The 23,439-nt window shown below is 37.3% G+C and overlaps 1 protein-coding gene across 1 annotated transcript in view; it reads left to right on the top strand.

Annotated features, from left to right (window-relative positions):
* Nucleotides 1-23,105, top strand: part of LOC150080555 (uncharacterized) — a 144,046-nt gene extending 120,941 nt beyond the window's left edge. The window contains exons 9-10 of the mRNA XM_090380731.1: nt 22,588-22,820; nt 22,911-23,105. Coding sequence (XP_090236857.1) covers nt 22,588-22,820; nt 22,911-23,105 — 428 coding nt within the window. The remainder of the gene's footprint in view (nt 1-22,587; nt 22,821-22,910) is intronic.
* Nucleotides 23,106-23,439: the final 334 nt, after the last annotated feature.

The raw sequence follows: 23,439 nt of genomic DNA, 5'->3' as shown, positions 1-23,439 counted from the left end.
AGCTAACCACCTCCTTCTACCTTTAACACGTTGACTGCCAAGCTAGTTTAATTAAGAAAAAAATTCCCTAGGGGCCAAAAAATATTTAGGAAATAATTTGATTAGTAATTCTAAAATAAATATTGTAATGTCAGTGTTGTCATTTTTTTGCTTAAAATAAAAAAAAGTCTTTTTTTCTTTTTTTTTTTTTTTTATGTCGCATATATGTGGCCACATATGTTGGTTACTTTATTTCTTGAGAAGCCTTGTCGGCCACATACGTGTAACGCTATTACGGCATACATATGAAGGTCGTTTGTGATTAGTTTATTGCACGCATTATTGCATTAGTTTATTTAGTTTATTCAAAGCGCTGCAGTAAAACTAATTACGATAAAATAAACTCTCAAACATTGCAATAAGTTTGTCAGTATTGTTAGAGGTTTTGTGAAAACAAGTTCGTTAGCGTGCTGTATTATCCATCATATTGTGTTGTGTTTTTCTGCAAGTTTGTATAAGTGTGTTGTAAAAAAAAAAAAAATCTAAAAAGGAATGGCTAAAAGAAAATTACTAAGATAAGAGGAACTGAGAGAAATTGCTGGAATTTACAATTAAGCAGAGTTAAACTTCTCACAGACACACTGCTGTCGTTTTTTCAGAAGTTCAACTTTATCTGTTATGGACAATGTACGGTGTTTGTGCTTTACACCACGAGAGGCACTTCCTTTATGCATTGGAACCGTGGCTGGAGCTAAACGTGAGCAGATTATAAGAATAAATGCAGAAAAACAAGTGAAAATGGCTTGCCAGTGTTTACGAGTTCGCCCAACAACTGTTGCTGCAACCAATGCCACCCAAACAGTAGTGGCAGGTCGGTGCACTGACCCCGGAAATTTGAAATTACGTTCGCGGAAATTATGTCGGAATTGGCGGTGGAACCGGATTACCTGTGGCTTGTTTAGTGATGGTTCACCTGTACTTGTACATAGTAAAAAATGGATGAAAGAACTGAAAAATGAGAAAATTATTTTATTAGACATTAACATTAGCATTAGTAGAGGCATACGATGCAAGAAAGCAAGCTTATGCAGCCAAAAAAAAAAAAAACCCTCCCACTATTATAATATGCTACATAATGTAAGGTTAAGTAAAGTTTATTGAAGTTACACTATTTTTCAGTTGTACAAATAAAGAATGAATCCAGGGTTGTTCGTGGTTTTTTTTTTTTTTTGTATTTTTTCAGATAAAATTGTGTCTTAGCATTTAGTTGTATGCTACATAATATGTAGTCTTTAACTTCATGCTTAACATTTGTTGCATGATCATGAGGAAGATCATTCTCACAAAAAAAAAAAAAAAAGTGCTTGGTCAATTTTCTGAATAAAGAATGAATCCAGAGTTGATTGTGTTTTTTTTTTTGTTTTTTTTTTTGTTTTTTTTTTGTCATATTTTTTCAGATAAAATTGTGTCGTGGCATTGTCTTTAACTTCGCGCTTAACATTTGTTGCACAATCATGAAGAAGATAGTTCTCAAAAAAAAAAAGTGCTTGGTCAATTTTCTCAAGGGAAAAAGCTTTAATTCTTTAATTTTCAAATCTTCGTAACTGTTGGGGCTCGGATAATGAATACTCGGATACCTGCGCCACCCCCCCCCATATTACAAATAACGTTAAATGATCTCTCCAAAATGGATACTCTATAATTTGGACACTTTAGTAGGTACCCTTTTTCTGTTTTCCACTTCTGGATCTGACACTTTAAAGGGTACTTAATACACATACATATTTTTGTAGGTCAATGGGATTTGCAATGAAGGCAAGTGAAGTTCATGGTAATTGCAATAATACTAACTAGATTTGTGATGGCCATGGTTACTTGTGGGGAAGATGGCTACAATCTCCTCATGAGTAATATCACTACTGCTGGCAAGAAATGTTTACAAACCTGTTTGAACTATTCAATTTAGTTCCGCATCACTTATCAGGGCTAAAATAGAAAATTATAAAATTTCCAAACTGAGAGAAATCATTGACAGAATTAAAAAAAAAAAAAATTGCGGGAATACAGCCATAATACATTTCTATCAAAAATTAACTCTCTACTAACAGACTCTGCATAGGTAATTTTGAACAATAGTCCATGAAGATTTTCCGCATCCACAAATATACTGTACTTCGACAAAAATGCTCTGATGTTTGACATTACTTTCATAACTACTTTATTGATAGTGGTGTCCAGCTTTTTGACTTAGGAATAATTACAATTTTCCCATGCAGGCCCATACCACTTTCACTTAGCAGTGAGAAATGACACTGTTTCTTCTTCTTCTTCTTTGGTCCTTAGCTGGCAGCTGGGGGAGGCGGTTGGCCACGCAACCAGTATGCTGCTGTAGGTGCCGCAGGGTTTCGGACTTGCTCTGTGATGTTCTTCCATACCTTATGATCCATGGCTTCAGTCCTGGCCTGGTTAAGGTCGAGACGTCAGCTCTTCAAGTCATCTTCCACTTGCTTGGCCCACGTTTTCCTAGGCGCGGTCTGTTGGATGCTCCATTGGGTGGGTCGTTGTCTCCAGAGGAGTGTGGATGGTATTCTGTTCGTGCCCATTCTACATACGTGGCCAAACCATCTGAGCCTTCGCTTCTGGATTTGGTCGGCAATGGTTGGTTGCTGTTGGCATCTGGCGCGGATGGTATCATTAGTGATGCGGTCGCGAAGAGAGATGCCCAAGATCTGCCGCAGGCATCGCATTTGGAATACCTCAAGTTTGTTCAAATCTAACTTGAGACAAATCCATGTTTCCGATCCGTAAAGAAGAATGGGCAGGATCAAAGTCCGGAAGAGTCGGATTTTAGTCTTTGTGGAAAAGTTGGTCCTCTTCCACAGACACCATTTGAGCGAGGCGAACGCAGTGGCCGCCTGTCCAATTCTGCTGTGGGTTTCCATGGTGGATGCAACTTTCTTCTCCTGGACCAGCGACCCAAGGTATTTAAAGTCCTGCACTTGCTCGATCTGGACGCCTTCGAGATAGATGGTGGCTTGCGACCCATCTGTTGTCAGGGCCTTTGTCTTACCAGCATTGATCTTCAAACCGTATGGCCGGGCAATGCGGGCAATGTCGTAGAGGATGTCCGTGGCTTCAGCGTCGTTACCGGCAAGGATAGCACTATCATCAGCAAACATCAGGTCAGTCACATAGTGATCCTTGTCATATTGTATGCCCTGTCTGTTTCTGAATGCTTGCCTCATAATGGCGTCGACCACGATGTTGAAAAGCAACGGGGAGGCTACATCCCCTTGGCGGACTCCAGTTTGGATGGTAAATTCCTCAGATAAATCATTCTGGATGCGCACCTGGCTGGTTAAACCGTTGTATGCAGTTTGGAGGAGTGTGATGACTTTTCGAGGTACATGTTCAACCTCTAGTAGTTTCCATAAGGCAGGCCGGTGGACACAGTCGAAAGCAGACTTAAAGTCAATGAAAACAATGACGGTTCGCTGTCCACACTGGATCCTCTCCTCCATCAGCTGACGAATGGCAAAGATTTGATCACAGCATCCTCGCCCGGGTCTAAATCCTGCCTGTTCTTCTCGACTGGTTTGCTCGCGATGTTTTTGCAGTCTTGACTGGATGATCTTCATAAAGACCTTTCCGATGATGGAAAGGAGGCTGATGCCACGGTAGTTCTTGCAGTCCCGGTTATCACCTTTCTTGTGGATCGGTACGATAAGCACCTCCTAACGGACACCTCTCGTTAACGGACATCTCTCTACAACGGACATTTTCAAATTCCCCAACTCACCTCCATTGGTTTTAACATGTTTGCAGCTTCTGTCTAGCGGACATTCTCTGTAACGGATGCGGACAGGCAATCTGCACTGTTTCATTTAGATTAGCACTTAATTTGATCTCCCCATTACGGACAGCGGGCGAACTCACGGCCCTTTTTCTAGGAACGTTTCTTCCACGTATTGCCTCAATCGTGTGTTTATTTTCTATTTCCGATTCTCTGCATTTTATCAAGGTTTATGTCGCGGTTCTAAACCCTTTGTCAAGAATTTTAAGGCACGTGTAAAACTTCTGATGAATTCGGTGTGTGCAGGGGGGGGGGGATATGGTCGGCCTTTCGTCTTTTCAGTTTCAGTTTTCAGTTTTGTTCAGTGTCGTGTGAAGTGCACAATGTCTTCTCGAAAACATTTAACTTTAAAAGATAAAGTCGAACTCATTAATGCGTATGATCGGCAAAAAAATAGTGTTCGCAATCTCGCTGCAAAATTCAAAATCGGGAAGACGCAGGTAAGCGACATCCTAAAGAAAAAAAATGAACTGCTCAAACAATTTTGGCAACACGGAAATGATCAGGTTCAAAAATCATTTCCGAAAACTGTTGGATTTCAAATTTGTTGCGCACGTGTTAAAAAAATTCCCATTAATGGGCCTATTATTAGGGAAAAAGCTTTGAAGGTTGCGAAATCTATGGGAGTAAATGAGTTCAAAGCTTCTGTGGGATGGCTAGACAAGTTCAAAACTCGGCATAAAATTCTTGGAAAACCGTAAGTGGTGAAGGTGGATCTGTTGATACTGGGGTTGTAACAGAGTGGACCGTCAAATTGGAAGGTTTATGTCGTGATTTTGAAGTTAAGGATATTTACAACTGTGACGAAACAGGGTCGTTTTTTTAAAGCTCTTCCTGAAAAAACAATGAGTCTAAAAAACGAAAAGTGCCAGGGCGGTAAAATTTCTAAGGAACGCTTGACTGTATAATGTCTCCCAGCATATTGTGTACAAAGTCTCCCAGCATATTTGTACACAATATGCTGGGAGACTTTGAACAACCTCTTGTTATAGGAAACCCACAAAATCCTCGTTGTTTCAAGGGCATAAAGTTGAATCTTTTGGATGTTGACTGGAAGTCTAATAAAAAAGCGTGGATGACACGAGATATCATGAGCGAATGGATAAGTCAATTTAACCAAAACATGATTCGTCAAAACAGAAAAATTATTCTTTTCATGGATAATGCTGAATCTCACCCGCACATTGAATTGTCCAACATTCAAATCGTTTTTCTGCCACCAAGCACATCTGCAGAGTGTCAGCCCTTGGATCAAGGGATAATAAAAAATTTTAAACTTCACTACAGAAAACGTGTTTTAAGACATCTCATTGCAAACATGAACGATGTAACGTGTGTGAGTGACCTTGCAAAGAAAATCAGCACCCTAGATGCGATTCAATGGATTTCCTCTTCAGTAAATGCAATTAGAAAACAAACTGTCGTGAACTGTTTTGTAAAGTCTGGCTTATCAAACGCAAAAATTGAAGTTGTGAACAGCAGTGTGGAGCACCAAGAAGAACAAGAACTTCAACATCTATTGATAATGTACGATACTTCCGCTACAAGTGACCCTGGCTACAAAGATATAGACTCGAACCTGACTACAGAAGATGGTGCTCTAGATATCAACGACATTATCATCGATATTTTTCAAGAAGTTCCTCATGAGGATGAAGAAATGGAAGGAGGTCATTCTGTCGAAGAACATATTAACGACGAACCACCGATGAAAATAGAAGAAGCGCTCATACAAATCAATCGTTTAAAAATGTTTTTCGCTGCTGAAGAAGCTACTGAAGGACTTTCGATGGTTTCTTCACTCCAAACAAATGTTGAAAACAAAACTATCAGCCAGAAGAAGGTGCAGAAGAAAATAAGTGATTGCTGTATGCATTTTTCTTAAGATAAAGTCATAATATGCATAGCACAATTGTATGTATATTATTTACAAAAATATTGTGCAAAATCTGTATATAATTTAATTTAATTTTACATTAAACGTTTAACAATTTTTCTTTCTTTCTTTTTTTTTTTTTCTCCCTCAGACTTCTTGTTAGCGGACACTTCTCTCTAACGGACACATTTTCGTTCCCCATGGCTGTCCGTTAAAGGGAAGTTTCACTGTATATATAAAGGTTTTATCAAACCCAAACATACAATCAATGCATTACAATACAAACAATGCATTACATTGATTGTATGTTAATTTTTTTAAGAAATAGAGTACTTGCTGTTTATGGTAGGGCTGTATGAAGGAATATAAAAAGGAAGGAGTTTTCATCTATTAAAGGGTAGGTGAGGGAGTTGTATACTATTGCATTAAAAAAATTCTATTTGAGCAAAAATGATGAACATGGACTAAAACTAGTAAATGATCTAATTATCCATAATGAAGTGCTCTAAATGAATAAATTTATATTAATTTTTTACTACAAGTTAATTCATTGAAAACGAAATATTTGGTGTGAAAACACTGGTCTGCATAGATTTGATATTTCCAGAATTCATTCTTCTAGGTATACTTTTAGTGCTAATTCTAAAAATTTAAACCATTTTTACCTATCATATACAGCTTTTTCACAAACAGTAAGAATTGTTTTCTCAGATATACATTCCAAGTATACACGATATGCATACTACTTGCTTTGTGAGTGGCAGGTATATACCATATTTCCCCGTGTATAAGACGCACCCTTTTTCGAAAAATTTGGGGTCTAAAAACTGGGAGTGTCTTATACAGTGGTTGTAGATTTTTTTTACTTGCATTTCCCGCTTTTTCACGCTTGTTGTCTTTGCACTCGTTGTTTCACACTTGTTACCGGTATATTAGGTTACGTTTTGCCACATTCTGCCCATAAATGGCTCAGAAAAGATTTTTGTACAGTGCTGAATTCAAGTTAAAAGTTATCCAGTTTGCAAAAGTGAATGGAAATTGTGATGCTGAACGTAAGTTTGGTCCTCCTCCAACTGAGAAAACAATCCGAGATTGGCTATGGGAAGAAGAAACCCTACTGAAAACGCCACAGCAGAAGAAGGCCATGAGAGGCAAGTCAGCAAAATTGCCTGATTTAGAGAGGGAATTGAAGATGTGGATTGAAGAGCAAAGGGCAATTGGAATTCCTGTGTCCACAAAGATGGTTCAGCATGAGGCAAGAAGAATTTGTGATGAAAAAGAAGTTACTAATTTCAAAGGACACAATTGGTGCTTCAGGTTCATGAAACGGAATGGACTAAGCATGCGTACATGCACCAGACTTGCCCAAAAGATGCCTGAAAGCTATGAGCAGAAGGTCCTTGAATTTCATCGTTTTGTCATTCAATGTCGGAAAACACATCAGTTTGAGTTGGGACAGATTGCAATATGGACGAAGTCCCCCTTGAATTTGATGTCCCAAGTAACAGAACTGTTGATAAGAGGGGGGGGGGTGAAAACTGTAACTGTGAAGACAAGTGGACATGAAAAGAGCCATTATACAGTTGTTCTAGCTTGTTTGCCGACGGAACCAAGCTGCCTCCTATGCTGATTTTCAAACACAAAACAATGGCAAAAGAAGACATTCCTCGAGGAGTGATTGTCCACGTTCATGACAAGGGTTGGATGGATCAGGATGGGATGAAGATCTGGTTTGAGAAAGTTTGGAGCAGGAGTCTAGGTGGGCTCTTACGCAAACCTGCCCTATTGGTGCTTGATCAGTTCAGGGCACACATAACAAAAAAACACAAAGAAGATTGCTGCAGAGCAAAAAACAAAACTTGCCATCATACCTGAAAGCTTGACATCCCATCTCCAACCACTTGCTGTCAGCATTAACAAACCCTTCAAAGCTGCCACGAGAGGCGAATGGAACCAATGGATAAAGTCTTCTGGGGACAATTTGACACCAGCAGGAAGAGTGAAGAAACCAACTATAGGAGAAGTTTGTACCTGGGTGAAAAGATCCTGGGATAATATCAAGATTGAGATCATTGTCAAGTCATTTAAGAAGTGTGGCATTTCAAATGCCATAGATGGAACTGAGGACGAGGAAATATATGAAGACAGTGATTCGTTATCAGACACAGATGAGGACAAGCTGATGGATGTGGAGTGATGAGGAGTTGTATGAATTTTATGATGAATAAAACTTGAGTTCAATAACTTTATGTAATACATTTTTTTTCAAATTTCGGGCCCCAAAATTAAGATGTGTCTTATACATGGGGAAATATGGAACATGTCCAGATATGTTTAGATATATTGATACCTGCAAGAAAGTTAGCTATGTAAATATACTAAGTGTTTCTTTTGCATTTAGTTATTCAGTTGTTTTCTAATGTAGTTGTGCTAACTAGTATCTGCTTTTTATCTAATTTTCATATTCTGTGTCATTGATAATAGCAACTAGTGGTTGCATCAACAATCCAAATATATTTTGCTACATTTGTGGTAACTGTGTTGTGATGAAAGAAAAGACATAACATTATTTTTTAAAATGTATGTGCTGCATATTTTGAAATTAAATTAGGTGACCAAGATAAATGTTGGTCCCTATAAAGTGTGCCATACATTAGCATTAGCATATGATGCAAGAAAGCCAGCATATATATCATCAGCCAAAAAAAAAAAAAAAAAAACCCTTCCCATTCATTAACTCCAAATTTTTGTCTAGTTCTGCCTTGAATTTATTTAAGCTGTCAACTTCTACAACTACAGATGGAAGTATATTCCCACAATCAGCCACCCGCTGGCTAAAGGCAAATTTTCTGCACATCTGTTCTATAACTGTCTTTCCTCAATTTAAATTTATATCACCTCAGGAGACTAATCTGGACAAGAGGAAGAATGCCATTAGCATTGAGCTTGCTCACACCATTCAAGGCCTTATACACATCATTCAGATCACCTCGCAGGTGCCTAGTCTCCAGACACTGCAATTTGCAGAACTTAAGTCTTTCTTTGTAAGAGCAACCCTTTGTTCCATTCACAAATCTCGTTCCCCTTCTCTGTACTCATTTGAGCAGCTCTACAGCCTTCCTAAAATGAGGCACCAGACCTGTATACAGTACTCAAGGTGTGGTCTGACCATTGTTTTATACAAGGTGATAATCACCTCTTTATCCTGCTAGAAAAATTGAGAAGGGCAACAAGATTAGTGAATGGAACAAAGGGTTGCTCTTACGAAGAAAGGCTTAAGTTTTGCAACTTACAGTGTCTGGGACTAGGCACCAGCGAGGTGATCTGATAGAGGTGTATAAAGCCTTGAATGGTTTGAGCATGCTCAATGCTGATGGGATTCTTCCTCTTGCTCAGAATAATCACTTGAGAGGGCATAAATTCAAATTGAGAAAAGACAGATGTAGGATAGACGTGAGGAAATGTGCCTTTAGCCAGCGGGTGGTTGGTTGGTGGAATAGACTTCCATCCCTTGTCGTGGAAGTTGATAGCCTAAATAAGTTTAAGGCTCAGCTGGACAGGTATTTCGAACGAACAGAGGGGTGAAGTGGAAGTGGTTATTTTTTATTTATTTAGTTATTATTATTATTATTTTTTTTTTTTTTTGGCTGATGCTGCATAAGCTTGCTTTCTTGCATCAAATGCCTCTACTAATGCTAATATCATTGACAAGACACCATGAGCTATTCTTGCAGACTGTCTGCACTGCTCAGAAAACTTCGTATCTGACTGCACAATTACCCTCAGGTTTTTTTATTTCTGAATGTAGTGCTGCACAGTTCATACGTTACTCTGGGTTACTGCTACCCATATGCAGTACTTTACATTTGTCATTGTTAAACTTCAGTTGCCACCTCTCAACCCATCTGCTCAACTTTTCCAGATCCTGTTGCAGTAGCATACTGTCATTAGTGTCATTAACAACCCTGCCAACCTTCGTATCGTCTGCAAACTTGGACATTAAGCCTGATGTGCCTTCCATTGATAAATACAGAAACCAACAATGGGCCCAACACAGACCGCTGGAAGACACCACTAATAGCATTACTCCACGAAGAGCAGGGTCCATTGATTACTACTCTCTGTCTTCTCCCACTCAACCATCCCTTATCCATAGCAGCAACTACTTTCCTTTAATGCCATACTCTCCAACTTGTATAGTCGTTTTCCATGTGCACCAGTATCAAAAGATTTCCCTGAAATCCAAGTACAGTAAACCCTCACTATTCGCGGTATCTGTATTCACGGTTTCACGTATTCGCGGTCGCTGATTTAATATAAAATTAAACCTGAAAAAGTGTGAATTTTAAAGAGCCGTGAACATTTTCCTCCATAAAAAAACATGGGCATGGCTAAAATCATCTTTCCGGTCAAAACAGCGCTCAGTGGGTGGGGGGAGAAGGTTGAAGAAATCGTAAGCGTGGATATTTCACACTAATCCTGGTTCAGTATGTGTTATGCACTTGTCATGGAAGGTTTTGTCGTTTGCTTTTAAATGCTTATAAATTGAATAAATTTTATCATTTATAAATTGATATGCTTACAAAAATGAAAAATCTACTGTTTTGCAGTGTGTTAGTGTGAACAGACTTTTTTGAGTGTGTTAACGGTTAAAAGAAAGTGACTTTATTTTGGACAAGTTCTTTTTTAACCCCTACAAAAATATGGCTACGAATAACAAGGGAATTGTGAAAAGATCGAAATTTCTTTTGTTATTAGACAAAATTTCTAATGGTGAAATTGTCTCGTCAGTGGCAAAACATTATAAAATCAATGAGTCAACGGTACGATCAATCAAGAAATCGGAAGAAAAAATCCACCGTAGTGTCTGTGAAAGCGTGCTAATTGCTTCAAAAATTTGCTCTGTAACTCATGATGTTAAATTAGAAAAAATGGAAAAAGCTGTAAATCTGTGGATAGAAGACTGAACTCAAAATAAAATTCCATTAGTTCACTCATCATTTGTGAAAAGACAAAACACCTTTATCAACACTTTAGCGAAACTGGTGATAGCACTGGCGGGATAAGTTTTTTAGCTAGCAAAGGCGCTGGTTCGAAAGATTTGTTTGAAATTTCTAATAATATTACATTTAATAATAAATTGTTTCTTATTTTCATTTCGATGCCTTATGCTTGTATTTCACTATGTACTGTCTATGTACATAATCATATTATGAAGATACATATAAAACATACATAGACAAAATTTTAGACTAATTTTTCTTATACATTTCATACTTTGGAACGGAACCCTTTTATTACTATGGGAGCCATAACTCAGTATTCGCGTTTTCGGTATTTGCAACATTTCTCAGGCACGTAACCCCCGCAAATAGCGGGGGTTTACTGTATATGATATAAAAATTATTTTTGCATCCAGTTCCTTTGTGACCCATTGTAGTATCCAGTCAGATTGGTCAGATAAGACTTCCCCTCAACAAACCTATGCTGTGTCCAAACTATAACTGCAGTCTTGTCTCGATGATTCTGTAGTGCTTCTTTAACCAGCGCCTCCATTAATTTCCCCAGAACAGAAGTTAAACTAACAGGTCTGTAATTACTTGTGTCACCTTTTGATCCTCCTTTGTGAATTGGGGTCACATTTGCACATCTCCAGTCCATGGGGACCTCCCCTGAGTCCAAGGTAGCTCTCATAAATATGGCTATGGGTTTGCTTACTTCCTTTGCTGCCTCCTTTAATATAACTGGGTAGATCCTTTCCACCACAAGCACCTTTCTTTTGTTTAACTTCAAAAATTTCTCCGCCACTTTGCTCTCAGTTATTACAAAATCATTTAGCTCCCTGCCAGGGTTTGATAAACTTCTGACATTCCCCTTCCTGAATAACTCCTCATGTGGGAAGAATGTAGAGGCAAAATACTCATTCAGTTTGGTAGCTACTTGAGCAGAGTCCTCAAAAGTCGAACCATCAATATCAAGTGGACCAATCTGATTCATCCTCTTCCTTCTAGAGTTTACATAAGTAAAGAATTCTCTGCTGTTTTTCTTTGCATCCTTTGCCAAAGATTTCTTGTAATCTGCCTTCGCCTGCCTAACCTCCTTTGTGACTTGATTATACACCAGCTTATATCTGCCATAGGCTTCTGTGTCACCTGATGATTTATATGCATCCCATGCATTTTTCTTCTTTGCCACAATCCTCATTAGTTCACCTGAAATCCATTTAGGACTAAACCTTGAATAGTACTTCTTAGTTGGGATAAAAAGCTTAGTAGCTTCCAAGATTACTTCCTTGAATGCTTCCCATTTAGATTTTGCTGTTTGTAACATCATCAGTTGGTCCCACTATATAGACTTTAAAAACTGTCTCATACCATTGTAAGTCACCTTCGAAAGCAAAAACCCTTCCCTTTACCCCTGACAGTAGTTACATCTTTGAGTAAATCCCACGTCAGCATACTGTGATCACAGCCACCTAGTGGTTCCTTTATCTACAGATTCTTAATGCATGAAGAAATCACTACTGATAATGAGATCAAGAGTACATGTATGGAGGGCTTTGCAGTGACAGAAATGTGGTAAAAAGAAAACCATGATATTTGCCATTCTCGTAGTGTGGAAGAAACCTCGGATCATCATTTTAATGACTGCTACTTTTGTTCTGTAAATGTTCTGTAGCAAAACATTTTGTATCCCAACAACATTACTTCAGCTGTAAGGCCAGTACCCCATAGACCTAAACTACTGGTATCACCTCCACCAGTCGTTCTTGAACTAATGCCATCAGATCCCGAATCTGACATTTTCACAAATCTGGATCATAGCTGTTTACACAAAATGAACTTGATCTCTAGAGAGATTTAAATCTACCAAAGGGTTTTCATAGATTTTAGGACCAAGTTTTATATCCAAAGGTCTGCTGGCTGCTGGAACAGTCTTTTTATGGTGTAGACATCATGAAAAAGAATTGTTGCTCCATTTTTCTGAAGAAAGCTCCATGATTAATTGCAGCAACATCCTATACTCATAAACTTTTTTAGAGGCATTCTCCAAAATTCATCCTCAAAGGCATTCTCCTTCAAAGTGGAAAGAAGTATGCATTTATTCAGCAGACTTAAAAGAAAATAGCAAAAATGTTAAACTTCTTTTGTAAAAAAATTCAGTACAAGGATCATGGGTGGATAATCGGCATAGATTTTAAAATTATTGGTCTGCTCCTTGGCCAACAACTGTGTTCCAAAAATGTGTTACTTTCTGTGTGAATGGGATAGTTGAGCAAGAAGTAGTGAGCATTGGGAAGGCGTGCCCACCAAGAGACAGTCTCTGATGCCAGGTTCAGAGGTCATTAATGCTTCAGGGGCATTATTGTGGAGTAGACACACACTTTTTGACAGCCTTCCCCATCTTTTTTCTTTTACAGCAGCACATTTTCTGAGCAATGCAGACATGCTGCCAGAGCAGGTCATATGGTATTGTCAATGATATAAGAGAATTTTTCTAGTAGGGAAAAGGAGGTGATTATCCCTTTGCATAAGGCAGTGGTCAGGCCACACCTTGGGTACAGGTCTGGAGACCTCATTTTAGGAAGGATGTAGAAAGAAATTACTTTTACCTCCTTTGCATACAAACTACGTGTAATGAAAGTTTCTCCAAGGTCTGAATAAAGAAAGAAATTGTTTCAAATACAAGGAGGGGGGTGTTCATAAAAGATTATTCTTCACGCAGAAATAGTTTTGATAGAAAGATAAAACAAAGACCATATATTACATTATTTTCAACATAGTCGCCAGAAAAAATCGCACTTTTTGCCATCTCTTAATATACTTCTGCAGGCCAGTTTTGTGAAAAACTGGCTGACTGTCCTTCAAACCACGACTTGGTAGCAAAAATTACCTCATCATCAGGAACAAAGTGTTTTTTGCAAAGAAAGGACTTCAGGGCAGGAAAGAGGAAGAATTCCGTGGTGTAGGGTCAGAGAACAAGCAGGATGTCGCAATATTTCAAACCCACATTCATGGGCACATCTCACTGCAGCATGCGAGGAATGCTTCAGGGGCATTATTGTGGAGTAGACACACACTTTTTGACAGCCTTCCCCATCTTTTTTCTTTTACAGCAGCACATTTTCTGAGCAATGCAAACAGGCTTCCAGAGCAGGTCATAGGGTATTGTCAATGATATAAGAGAATTTTTCTAGTAGGGAAAAGGAGGTGATTATCCCTTTGTATAAGGCAGTGGTCAGGCCACGCCTTGGGTACAGGTCTGGAGACCTCATTTTAGGAAGGATGTAGAGTTGCTTGAGCATGTACAGAGAAGACCAACAAGATTGGTGAGGGGAACAAAGGGGTCCTCTTACCAAGAAAGGCTTAAGTTCTGCAAATTGCAGTGGCTGGAGATTAGGCATGCATGAGCTGATCTGATTGAGGTGTATAAAGCCTTGAATGGGTTGAGCATGCTGAATTCTGATGGGATTCTTCCGCTTGCTCAGATTACGAACCTGAGGGAGCATAAATTCAAATCGAGGAAAGACAATTGTAGAATAGATGTGGGAATTTGCCTTTAGCCAGTGGGTGTTAATTGTTGGAACAAACTTCCATCTGTCTTTGTGGAAGTTGATAGCTTAAATAAATTCAAGGAGAAACTGGACAAACTTTTAGAGGGAATGGATGTGTGAAATTGTTTTTTTTTTTTTTTTTTGGCTGATGCAACATAAGTTCATACACTTGCTTTCTTGCATCACATGCCTCCATTACTACTACCTAGTACCTTTCTGTGGCATACTTGTTCATCATTACTTTTGTTTTAGCCATATTCATCTTTAGTCCGAAATCCTTACTAACTCTGCATAACTGATTAAGATTTTCCTCTAATTCTTTGGAATTGTGGCTTATGATCACAATGTCATCTGCAAATCATAAATGGTTTAGGTACTCTCCATTTACATTAACTCCTTTCTGCAACCAGTCCGATCATCTGAAAACTTCTTCAAGGGCAGCAGTAAACAACTCAGAGATATTGTGCCTCCTTATCGAACTAAGGTATGAGATGCCTAGTCTTTCCAGTACCCGAAATATTGCCTTATGCTGTATGGAGTCGAATGCCTTTTCATAATTCGCAAATGCTAAGCATAATGGTGTTTTATATTCACTTGCTTTCTCCTTTAGCTTTGCTATTACATGAAAGTGATCCATAGTTGAGCCTCCTGTCCTAAAGCCAGTTTGCTCTTTTAGTTGATTCTCATCAAGTATTCTTTCTACTCTGTTAGTAATGACCCTTGTGAACAACTTGTAGATATGGGACAGCAAGCTAATTGGTCTATAATTTCCAATTTCTAATTTATCTTCTTTCTTATGCAACAAAATTATGATTGCATTATTCCACTCCTTAGGCATCACACCTTTCCTAATGTATTTTGTGAAGAGCCTTGCCAGTTTTTGTGTTATGTCTCTTCCTCCCAATTTTAACAACTCTACAGTAACTTCTTCTTCACCTGGGGCTTTCTGATTCTTCATTTTCCTCCGTGCATGTTTTGCCTCATCAGGAAGGATATCGGGTATGTTGTATACGTTGCTAATTTGTGATCTATCTTTCCCACTGCTGGCATCATTCCCTCGCTCATTATATAATTCTTTATAATAGTCTTCTGCTATTTGAATTATGCCATCTCTGCTATTTATAAGTACGCTATTGCTATTCTTCAGTTCAGTATCATTTGTCTTTCTGTATTACTGCTCATGGCTGCCAATTTAAGTCCTTTGTTTTCCCTTAATACTTGTTCTACTACTTTTCTTGTGTTAAATCTGCTTATGTCCTCTCTCAGTCTCTTTCTAATGGCTTTGCATAACTCAGTACACTCAATTTTGTCCTTGTCAGTGTTTATCTTTTTCTCATTTGGCATCTGTGGTTCATCACAACAAGTGTTTCTTGACTAATTTTTTCTTCTTTGGATTTCTTTTTATGTATAGGTTTCTCAGGCTTTATCACTTTTAGAAAGTTGCTGTATTCCTCGTCGATATCTTGATCCTGAAAGGTCTGCAGAAGTTCTGACTTCGTTCCTAAGTTCCATTTCATACCGTTTTTTTCTCCTCTTCTGTTATCTTAAAGGCTTTCATATTATTTACTTGGGTCAGTTTTTTTTTTCCTTTCTTTTCTTACATCTATATCAAGTGTGCATCTTACCATTCTGTGATCACTTCCAACATTTACCTTGTTCGGGATGATAACATCATTCACAATATATTTTCTGTTAGCTAGGATGAAATCGATTTCATTAGTTGTTAATCCATTTGGGCTTTTCCATGTCCACTTTCTGTTCACCCTTTTCTTGGAAAAAAGTGTTCATTACTGACATTCCTCGAGATTCTGCAAATTCCACAAGTCTTTCATTTCTTTCACCAATTCCAAAATTTCTTGTAGTTTTGTTTCTGAACTGTTTTGTCTCTTTCCGACCTTAGCATTGAAGTGTCCCATAATAATGTCTGTTCATCTAGAAGTCTCTCAATTTCGGTGTACATTTCTTCAACCTCTTCATCATCATGGCTTAATGTTGGTGCATAAATCATTGTAACATTTAGTTTGTACCTCTTAGAAATCCTGAGAAGCAGTCTTTGACACCTTTGGTGATGTACTTTTGAATTCCAAAATGTTGTTTTTTATATCTTTACAGACCAGAAAGCCAACTCCACGTTCACTCTTTTCACTGTTTCCATTGGTGTACAGCAGATTTTCACTCGATAAACTTCTTATTGTTTCAGCCAAACCAATAATATATTCCAATCCACATTTTCTAATTCCTTTTCCATCTCTAATATCCTATCTTCGCCGATAAGTGCTCTTACGTTATAACAGGCCAAGTTCAGTTTCTGTAGCTATCTTACTGCCATACAAATAAAAAATACCTTGTATAAATATAAAAAACTACTTTTTTCAAAAATAAGAGCCAATTTATGCTCTATTTCTGTGTTTTAGCACCCCAAAATCTATAAAGTAAACTTACTTTCATGCCCATAACAAGATATGACCCAAAATTTGTTGTTCAGTGTAATTTGTTAGTATTATCCTATGCTGATCCCAGAAAACTAACAGCATCACCTTACCAGCACTTGGTTGCACCTGCATGCTTAAATTGTTTTGACATTTATTTAATTTCAGGAGCATAGTGATGGATCCAAGTTTCATCCATGGTGATTAGCTGTTAAAAAAAAACAAAAAAAAAACCATCCTCTTGCTTTTTCTGGCACATCTACAACATTTCATGTTTGCATTGTGCTCTTTCCTTCATTTGGTAAGGGATCAGAAGTCTGGGAACCTATCTAGCAGACACTTTACTCAAATGCAATTGTTGACGGATGATGTTCTCCACAGACCCTACGCTACTTTTGAAGAATCACTTCAAAATATAGAAAAATAAATACGGAATGACAGACCTTTGAATTCATTAAATGCTATTTTAAAATCCAAATTGATATCTATAAATGCAAAAAATTAAGTTTCACACAACTGCCATCTGACCTCTCCTAATCTACCAGTTAGAGCCCTGGATAGTGGGTCTTAAGCAGAAAAGTAAGTTGCAGACCTTTGAAAATAAGGTACTCAGAAAGATATTTGGACTAATATTTTTATACTTAACATGGTGTCTTCAGAATTGGGGGGGGGGGGGAGTAACTCAAGTGAGCTGCCACTGTAACTTGCATGCCAGGGAGTAGAATATCAAAGAGAATCTTCCTGACAAAACTGGGTAAGAGATGGCCTAAGCAAAAGCCCAGAAAGACATGGGAAGCATCACTTTCTGCATCACTATCTGTAGTGATGCAGAAAGACTTGGAATTGCGGACAGCAAAAGACAGAGAGTAGTGGAGAAGTACAGTAAACCCCCGCTATTCACGGGGGTTACGTTCCTGGGAAATGCCGCGAATACTGAGTTATGGCTCCCATAGTAATAAAGGGGTTCTTAAAAACTAGTCTAAAATTTTGTCTATGTATGTATTATATGTACCTTCATAATATGACTATGTACGTAGACAGTACATAGTGAAATGCAAGCATATGGCATCGAAATGAAAATATGAAACAATGTAATATTTATTAGAAATTTCAAACAAATCTTTCAAACCAGCGCCTTTGCTAACTAAAAAACTTATCACATCAGTGCTATCACCTGTTTCGCTAAAGTTTTGATAAAGGAGTTTTGCCTTTTCACGAATGATGAGTGAACTTAATGGAATTTTATTTTGAGTTCGGTCTTCTATCCACAGATTTAAAGCTTTTTCCATTTTTTCTAATTTAACATCACAAGTTACAGAGCAAATTTTTGAAGCAATTGGCATGTTTTCACGGACACTACGGCGGATTTCTTCTTCTGATTTCTTGATTGATCATACCGTTGACTCATTGATTTTATAATGTTTTGCCACTGAGAAGACACTTTCACCATTAGAAATTTTATCTAATAACTCAATTTTATTCGCTAATGTCATCACCTTCTTTGATCTTTTCACATTTCTCTTGTTATTCATAGCCATATTTTTGTACAGGTTAGAAAGAATTTGTCCACAATAAATTTCTTCCGTTAACACACTCAAAAAAGTCTGTTTTACATTGAAAACGGTAGATTTATCACTTTTGTATGCATATCAATTTATAAGCATATAAATTAAAAGCAAACGACGAAACCTTCCATGACAAGCGCATAACACATACTGAACAAGGATTAGCAAGAAACACCCACGCTCGCGATTTTGTCATCCCTCTCCCTCACCCACTGAGCGCTGTTTTGACCGGGAAAGATAATTTTAGCCGTGCTCATGTTTTTTTATGGTGGAAAATGTCCACGGTGCTTTAAAATTCACATTTTTTTAGGTTTCATTTTATATTAAATAAGCGACCGCGAATAGCGGGGGTTTACTTTATTGTGAAGGCAAAAAAAGACTTCGGAGGTCCGTAGATGCAAAAGATGATGATTATGATACTAAGTATGTATAGAAAAATGTAAATCATAAATGCAAATTACTATAATTTTCTTTAATGAATTTTTTTTCTGTTGCCTTTTTTATACTTAGAAAGAGTTTATAATTATCTGAAAAAATTATCTGATTATCTGAAAAAATCAGCTATTCAAAATATCCTAGGTCTCAATTGTTCAGATAACCAAGATTCTACCAGAAGTGATGAATGAAAAAATATAACATAAAGAGGGTGACAAGATGGATGAATAAGCTGACCTTTTCATTTCAGTAAAACAGAAAAAGATGGCATGGAAAAATTATAGAGCTATGACAAGTACTGCAGCCTTTAGCAGATGTAAGTTGGTCTATAACAGCACCACAAAAAGAGTTAAACTGTGAAAGCTAATTATGAAAAGTCTTCTCTGGCCAGTAGAACCAAGAATGTGGACAAGGAATTTTTCACATGTGCATAGAAAGAAAAAAAGAATGAATCGGATTGGATTTGGAGAATCATTGACACTATTAAACCATCTGAAATTAAATTTAAATTTGAAAAATTTTAATATACTTTTAAATTTAAAAAAATATTTAAAATGATTAAACTTTTTGAATTTTTATTAAAATCATTATAATTATTTGTAACTGTATTAAGTAAATAATTATTAAAATTTTAAAAAAATAATTTAATAATTTTTTTAAATTTTTGTAAATTACAATTAGCATTGCATAAAGGCATTTTAATATAGAAAAAAGTGTATAAGTTAAAAATTGAAAAAAAAAAAATTAAAACATATACAAGGAACTGAAGTTAAAGGAACTCTAAGAATGGATTTATTGACAAAACACCTGACAAAAATGGAAAGACATAAATTACAGGTGTTCACCACTGCCATTATATACACAATCCAGAACTCCAGCACATAAACCGTAGCTGAGAGAAATTACCTTGAAACAACATATCAAAATAGCTAAAAGGCAGAATTTTCTCTATGGCTAAACTGAAAGGTATAAAAGGCTGGGGGGGGGGGAAGAGATAGTTAAAAGCATTTTAACATCCAGGTATAACTAGGATGCCTAGTATAACTTTATAGCAAAATTATAAAGAGAAAAAAAAAAGATATGGTAATAGAAATCTTACCCAGAGAGAAGACCACAATCAGCATGAAAGTGGCTGGGACAGAGAGAGAGAGAGAGAGAGAGAGAGAGCAATTAGGAAGAGATGAAACAGCTTTCTGGCTGGAAAGAGAACGTCAACGACAAAGGAATGGATACTGAAAATTGTAAAGTAGCACAGAGCTGAGTAAAACTAATAATAAGGTAACTCCTGACAATGTGCAGCCAATGAGAGATAAAAGGATGGGAGAATTGGTGTAGGGGTAGTAACAGTATTAGAAAATTGCATTCAATCCTGAAATATGGAGAAAATAGGGGGACTGATCAAACACAAGGATTGACCTGGAAAATGAATATATATGGACAGAAAAAGTGGAAGTCCAATTCATATAAGCATTAAGAAATATGTGTATGAAAAATGATGATAATAATTTACAAAGTCTGACTTCACAGAAAATAACCAAATGTGGGCCTAGAGTGAGAAGGGGAGGTGAACACTGATTGGGTAATTAAGCTGTATGGGCACACAAGCATGTGTGATATATATACATCCCACACAAAAAAAAAAAAAAAAAAAAAATGGAGAAATGGGTGGGAATTAAAGCCACCTAAAATTGTGTGTTCACATAGCTTAATTTGCTATAACTGGTTGCCGCCCCTTCTCATATTCCAGTTTTCTGGAATAGTCCTCACATCTAATATTATTAATATTATTAGCCATATGGTGTACCAGCCAAAAAAAAAAAATTCTGAGTTACCCTGACAGAGAGAGGTAGAAGGAAATCACCAAGAATGAGAAGAATGATGATGTCTAGCTCAGGACCCTGGGTGTGCCAAGCCCTCACCAGATGTGAGCCCCTGGGGATATCCCCTAACACTGTTACAACCTCCTTCATGTTCTCCTAGCTTTTTAATCTCTCGGTAGTTGTATATTCTTGGGAGTTATGTTATTATTAATTTTACTTAGCTCTAAGTGGCTTTACAATTTTGAGCCTCTGTATCATTGTTGTTGATGCCCTCTTTTCAACCAGCATGCTTTGTTTCATTTTTTCCAATCTGTATCTTGGGAGGGCCTCCCATTCTTCCCGTGGTATATGGGTTCTCAGTCCTTTCCTACTAGTAGTCAGCCATCACTGTCCTAGCCAGTTTTTTCCTGGTGTGGCCTTCTATATAATTAGAAATAGCATTGGCTAGGATGGTGGTCCCTACGCTATGTAATTGTATTATTACTGTCAAAAATGATTTTGCATTGGTCTGGATGTATGTATTTTTGTTTGTTTGTTTGTTATTTGGATTTTAGGAGCATTAGCAACTAAGGCCATATTGCTCCGGGGATATGCGGTGGTCATTCCCTGACCTTTCCGCATCCTCCGTATTTGGTGGTCACGGGCTCGAACCCCGGTCTAATCAAGAAGCGTGTGCTACGCACTGCTGCTCCTGCCCACCTGGCTACGGAGGCGCCCTGGATGTATGAAACACTGTGTTAGGTGAATTGTTTGGCTGTGTCCCCTGATGACTTTACCATGATAATCCATCCTCCTTGTCTTCTCAGTATTTATGTTTAAATTGGCATCTTTTCTTCTTTCTTTGGCCTTTTAAATACTAAATTTCCTTAATCCCTTTTGAATCGGTACTGATATTATTTTGCTACAGTATGTTTCTTGTATATTGTAGATTCCTTCCCCTTCCCTCACCTTCTTTAAACTTAAACTTCTTTCTATCTTATTTTTCTACTCTCCTTTATTACTTTATTTCTTATAGGCTAGAATCCTGTACAATGAACAACTCAACCCACGGTGAACTAGAGCACTCTGACTAAATAAATTGATGCATACAATCTCCTTCGCCAAACAAAAATAGCATAAGATACAAATTTTAAAATTTGCAATTGCAAATTAGATAGTTGACTATCTAATTTGCAATTAGATAGTCAACAGCTCTTGTTACTTTCTTTGGAGCTCTACAACACAAGGCCACTGGAAAATCTGGTGACCCCTGTCCACTCCTGCCCAAGGTCAGGGAAAATACCCTCAAACTCATAAAGAATTATGAAAACCTGAGAATACAATAGGAGAATACTGAGCATAGTAGTGAAAGTAAGATGTTACTATTTGTTCATTGTAGTTTTGATCCTAAATCTCTGAATGCAGCCATTTTTGCATTCAGAGATTTTGGGTCACTAATACTTTGCATTTTTCTTATCCTTTCCACCTACTACTTATAACTTTTTTTTTTTTTTGACCTTCTTTGTTGCCCTCCCCTCCACAACAGCTAGAGGGGTTGAACAGTTTTAAAAATTTCAGTGTTGGTGATAAATGCTTCATATAAGCATTACTAACTATAGTTAAAGGAATAGGTACATTTATAATAAATGCATTTATACATGAACAAGTGTTTCTATACTGAACTCCTATGAATGTTTTCATTCACAAAGATAAGATTTAAAAAACAAATTTCTCTGTATTTTATTGACTTAAAAAAAAAAAAAAAAAGAGAGATGCAGTAACAAAATCTTTTAAGTTGCCTAAGCTAATGAAATACTAGATATATTTTTGATGATAAAAAAAAAATAAAAAACTATTTAATTCTTAGAATTCTTGGGTTACCATATCTTAAATATTAATAACAAACTTGAATTCTATAAATATATTAGGTCTCTTAACTCTATAAGTATTTAATTTTCATCCTATTTTGAAACTGAATTAATATTATTGAGAGACCTGTGTTATTATATCCTATTTGTAAGCTTACATTTTAAAAAAAAAATTAGAACGATTTTAAAATTGTTTACAATAGTTTTGTTATCTATGTATGTTTTTCAGTTTCTGCCTCTCCAATCAACAATGTTGGACGTCATATTGTTACAGCTGCCATAAAACCAGTCACACCCACGAGTCAGGTGCGCTCTTCAATTCCACAAATATCTGGTGTGGCACATGTCACTCATGTTATGTCTCAATCTCCAGTTGCAACTCCAGTAGGCCAAATTGTGTCAGCAGGCAGTCATGTATCTGCAGTTACACCGTTGGTGGCACCTGTATCTGTGGTATCCCATGCAGCTGCAGTACACCATTCTCAAGTTCTTGCTCAACCTCAGCAACTTGGGAAAGTTTTAGCATCTCCAATTCTTAAATCTGTGAACCAGATTCCCATAATTCAGCAACAGTTTCTGCAACCAGCAGCAGTTGGGTCAGTTTCAGCTCAACCTGTTGTGAAACCCGTAGTAGTAGTAAGTATGCCCAATATGAGTGCTCCTACAAATGTAGCAGTGCCGTCTACAGTAACACCGCCTACCAATGGACAGCAAGGAACTGTAAGAGGAACAGTATCACAGCGGTAGTCACAAAACAGATTGGATATCTACACTGTTATTTCTTCCTGGATGTTTTTGATATTTTTTGCTTATGTCAAAAAAAGCCAAAAAATTGAGTAGATGGTGCTGCCTCTACTGGCCACTGTGGAAAAACGCTCACTATGTATGTATGTATGTATGTATGTATGTATATGTTTATGTTTATGTTGTCCCACATTGTACAGTGCCATGCACTGATATAGCCATGTTTGATTTTGTTATCAGTCTGTAAAATTGTCCTGTTATAGTTTGTTAATCTCCAGCGTAATGGCTTGCTAGCACCAGTGTTTTAAGGATTAATATCCTGTCTTTATAAAGACAA

The sequence above is a fragment of the Mastigoproctus giganteus genome, chromosome 9 (assembly GCF_048544385.1).
Source record: "Mastigoproctus giganteus isolate SK-2022 chromosome 9, ASM4854438v1, whole genome shotgun sequence".
In the NCBI taxonomy this organism is placed as follows: domain Eukaryota; kingdom Metazoa; phylum Arthropoda; class Arachnida; order Uropygi; family Thelyphonidae; genus Mastigoproctus; species Mastigoproctus giganteus.
This window is presented reverse-complemented; position numbering and strand designations above follow the sequence as displayed.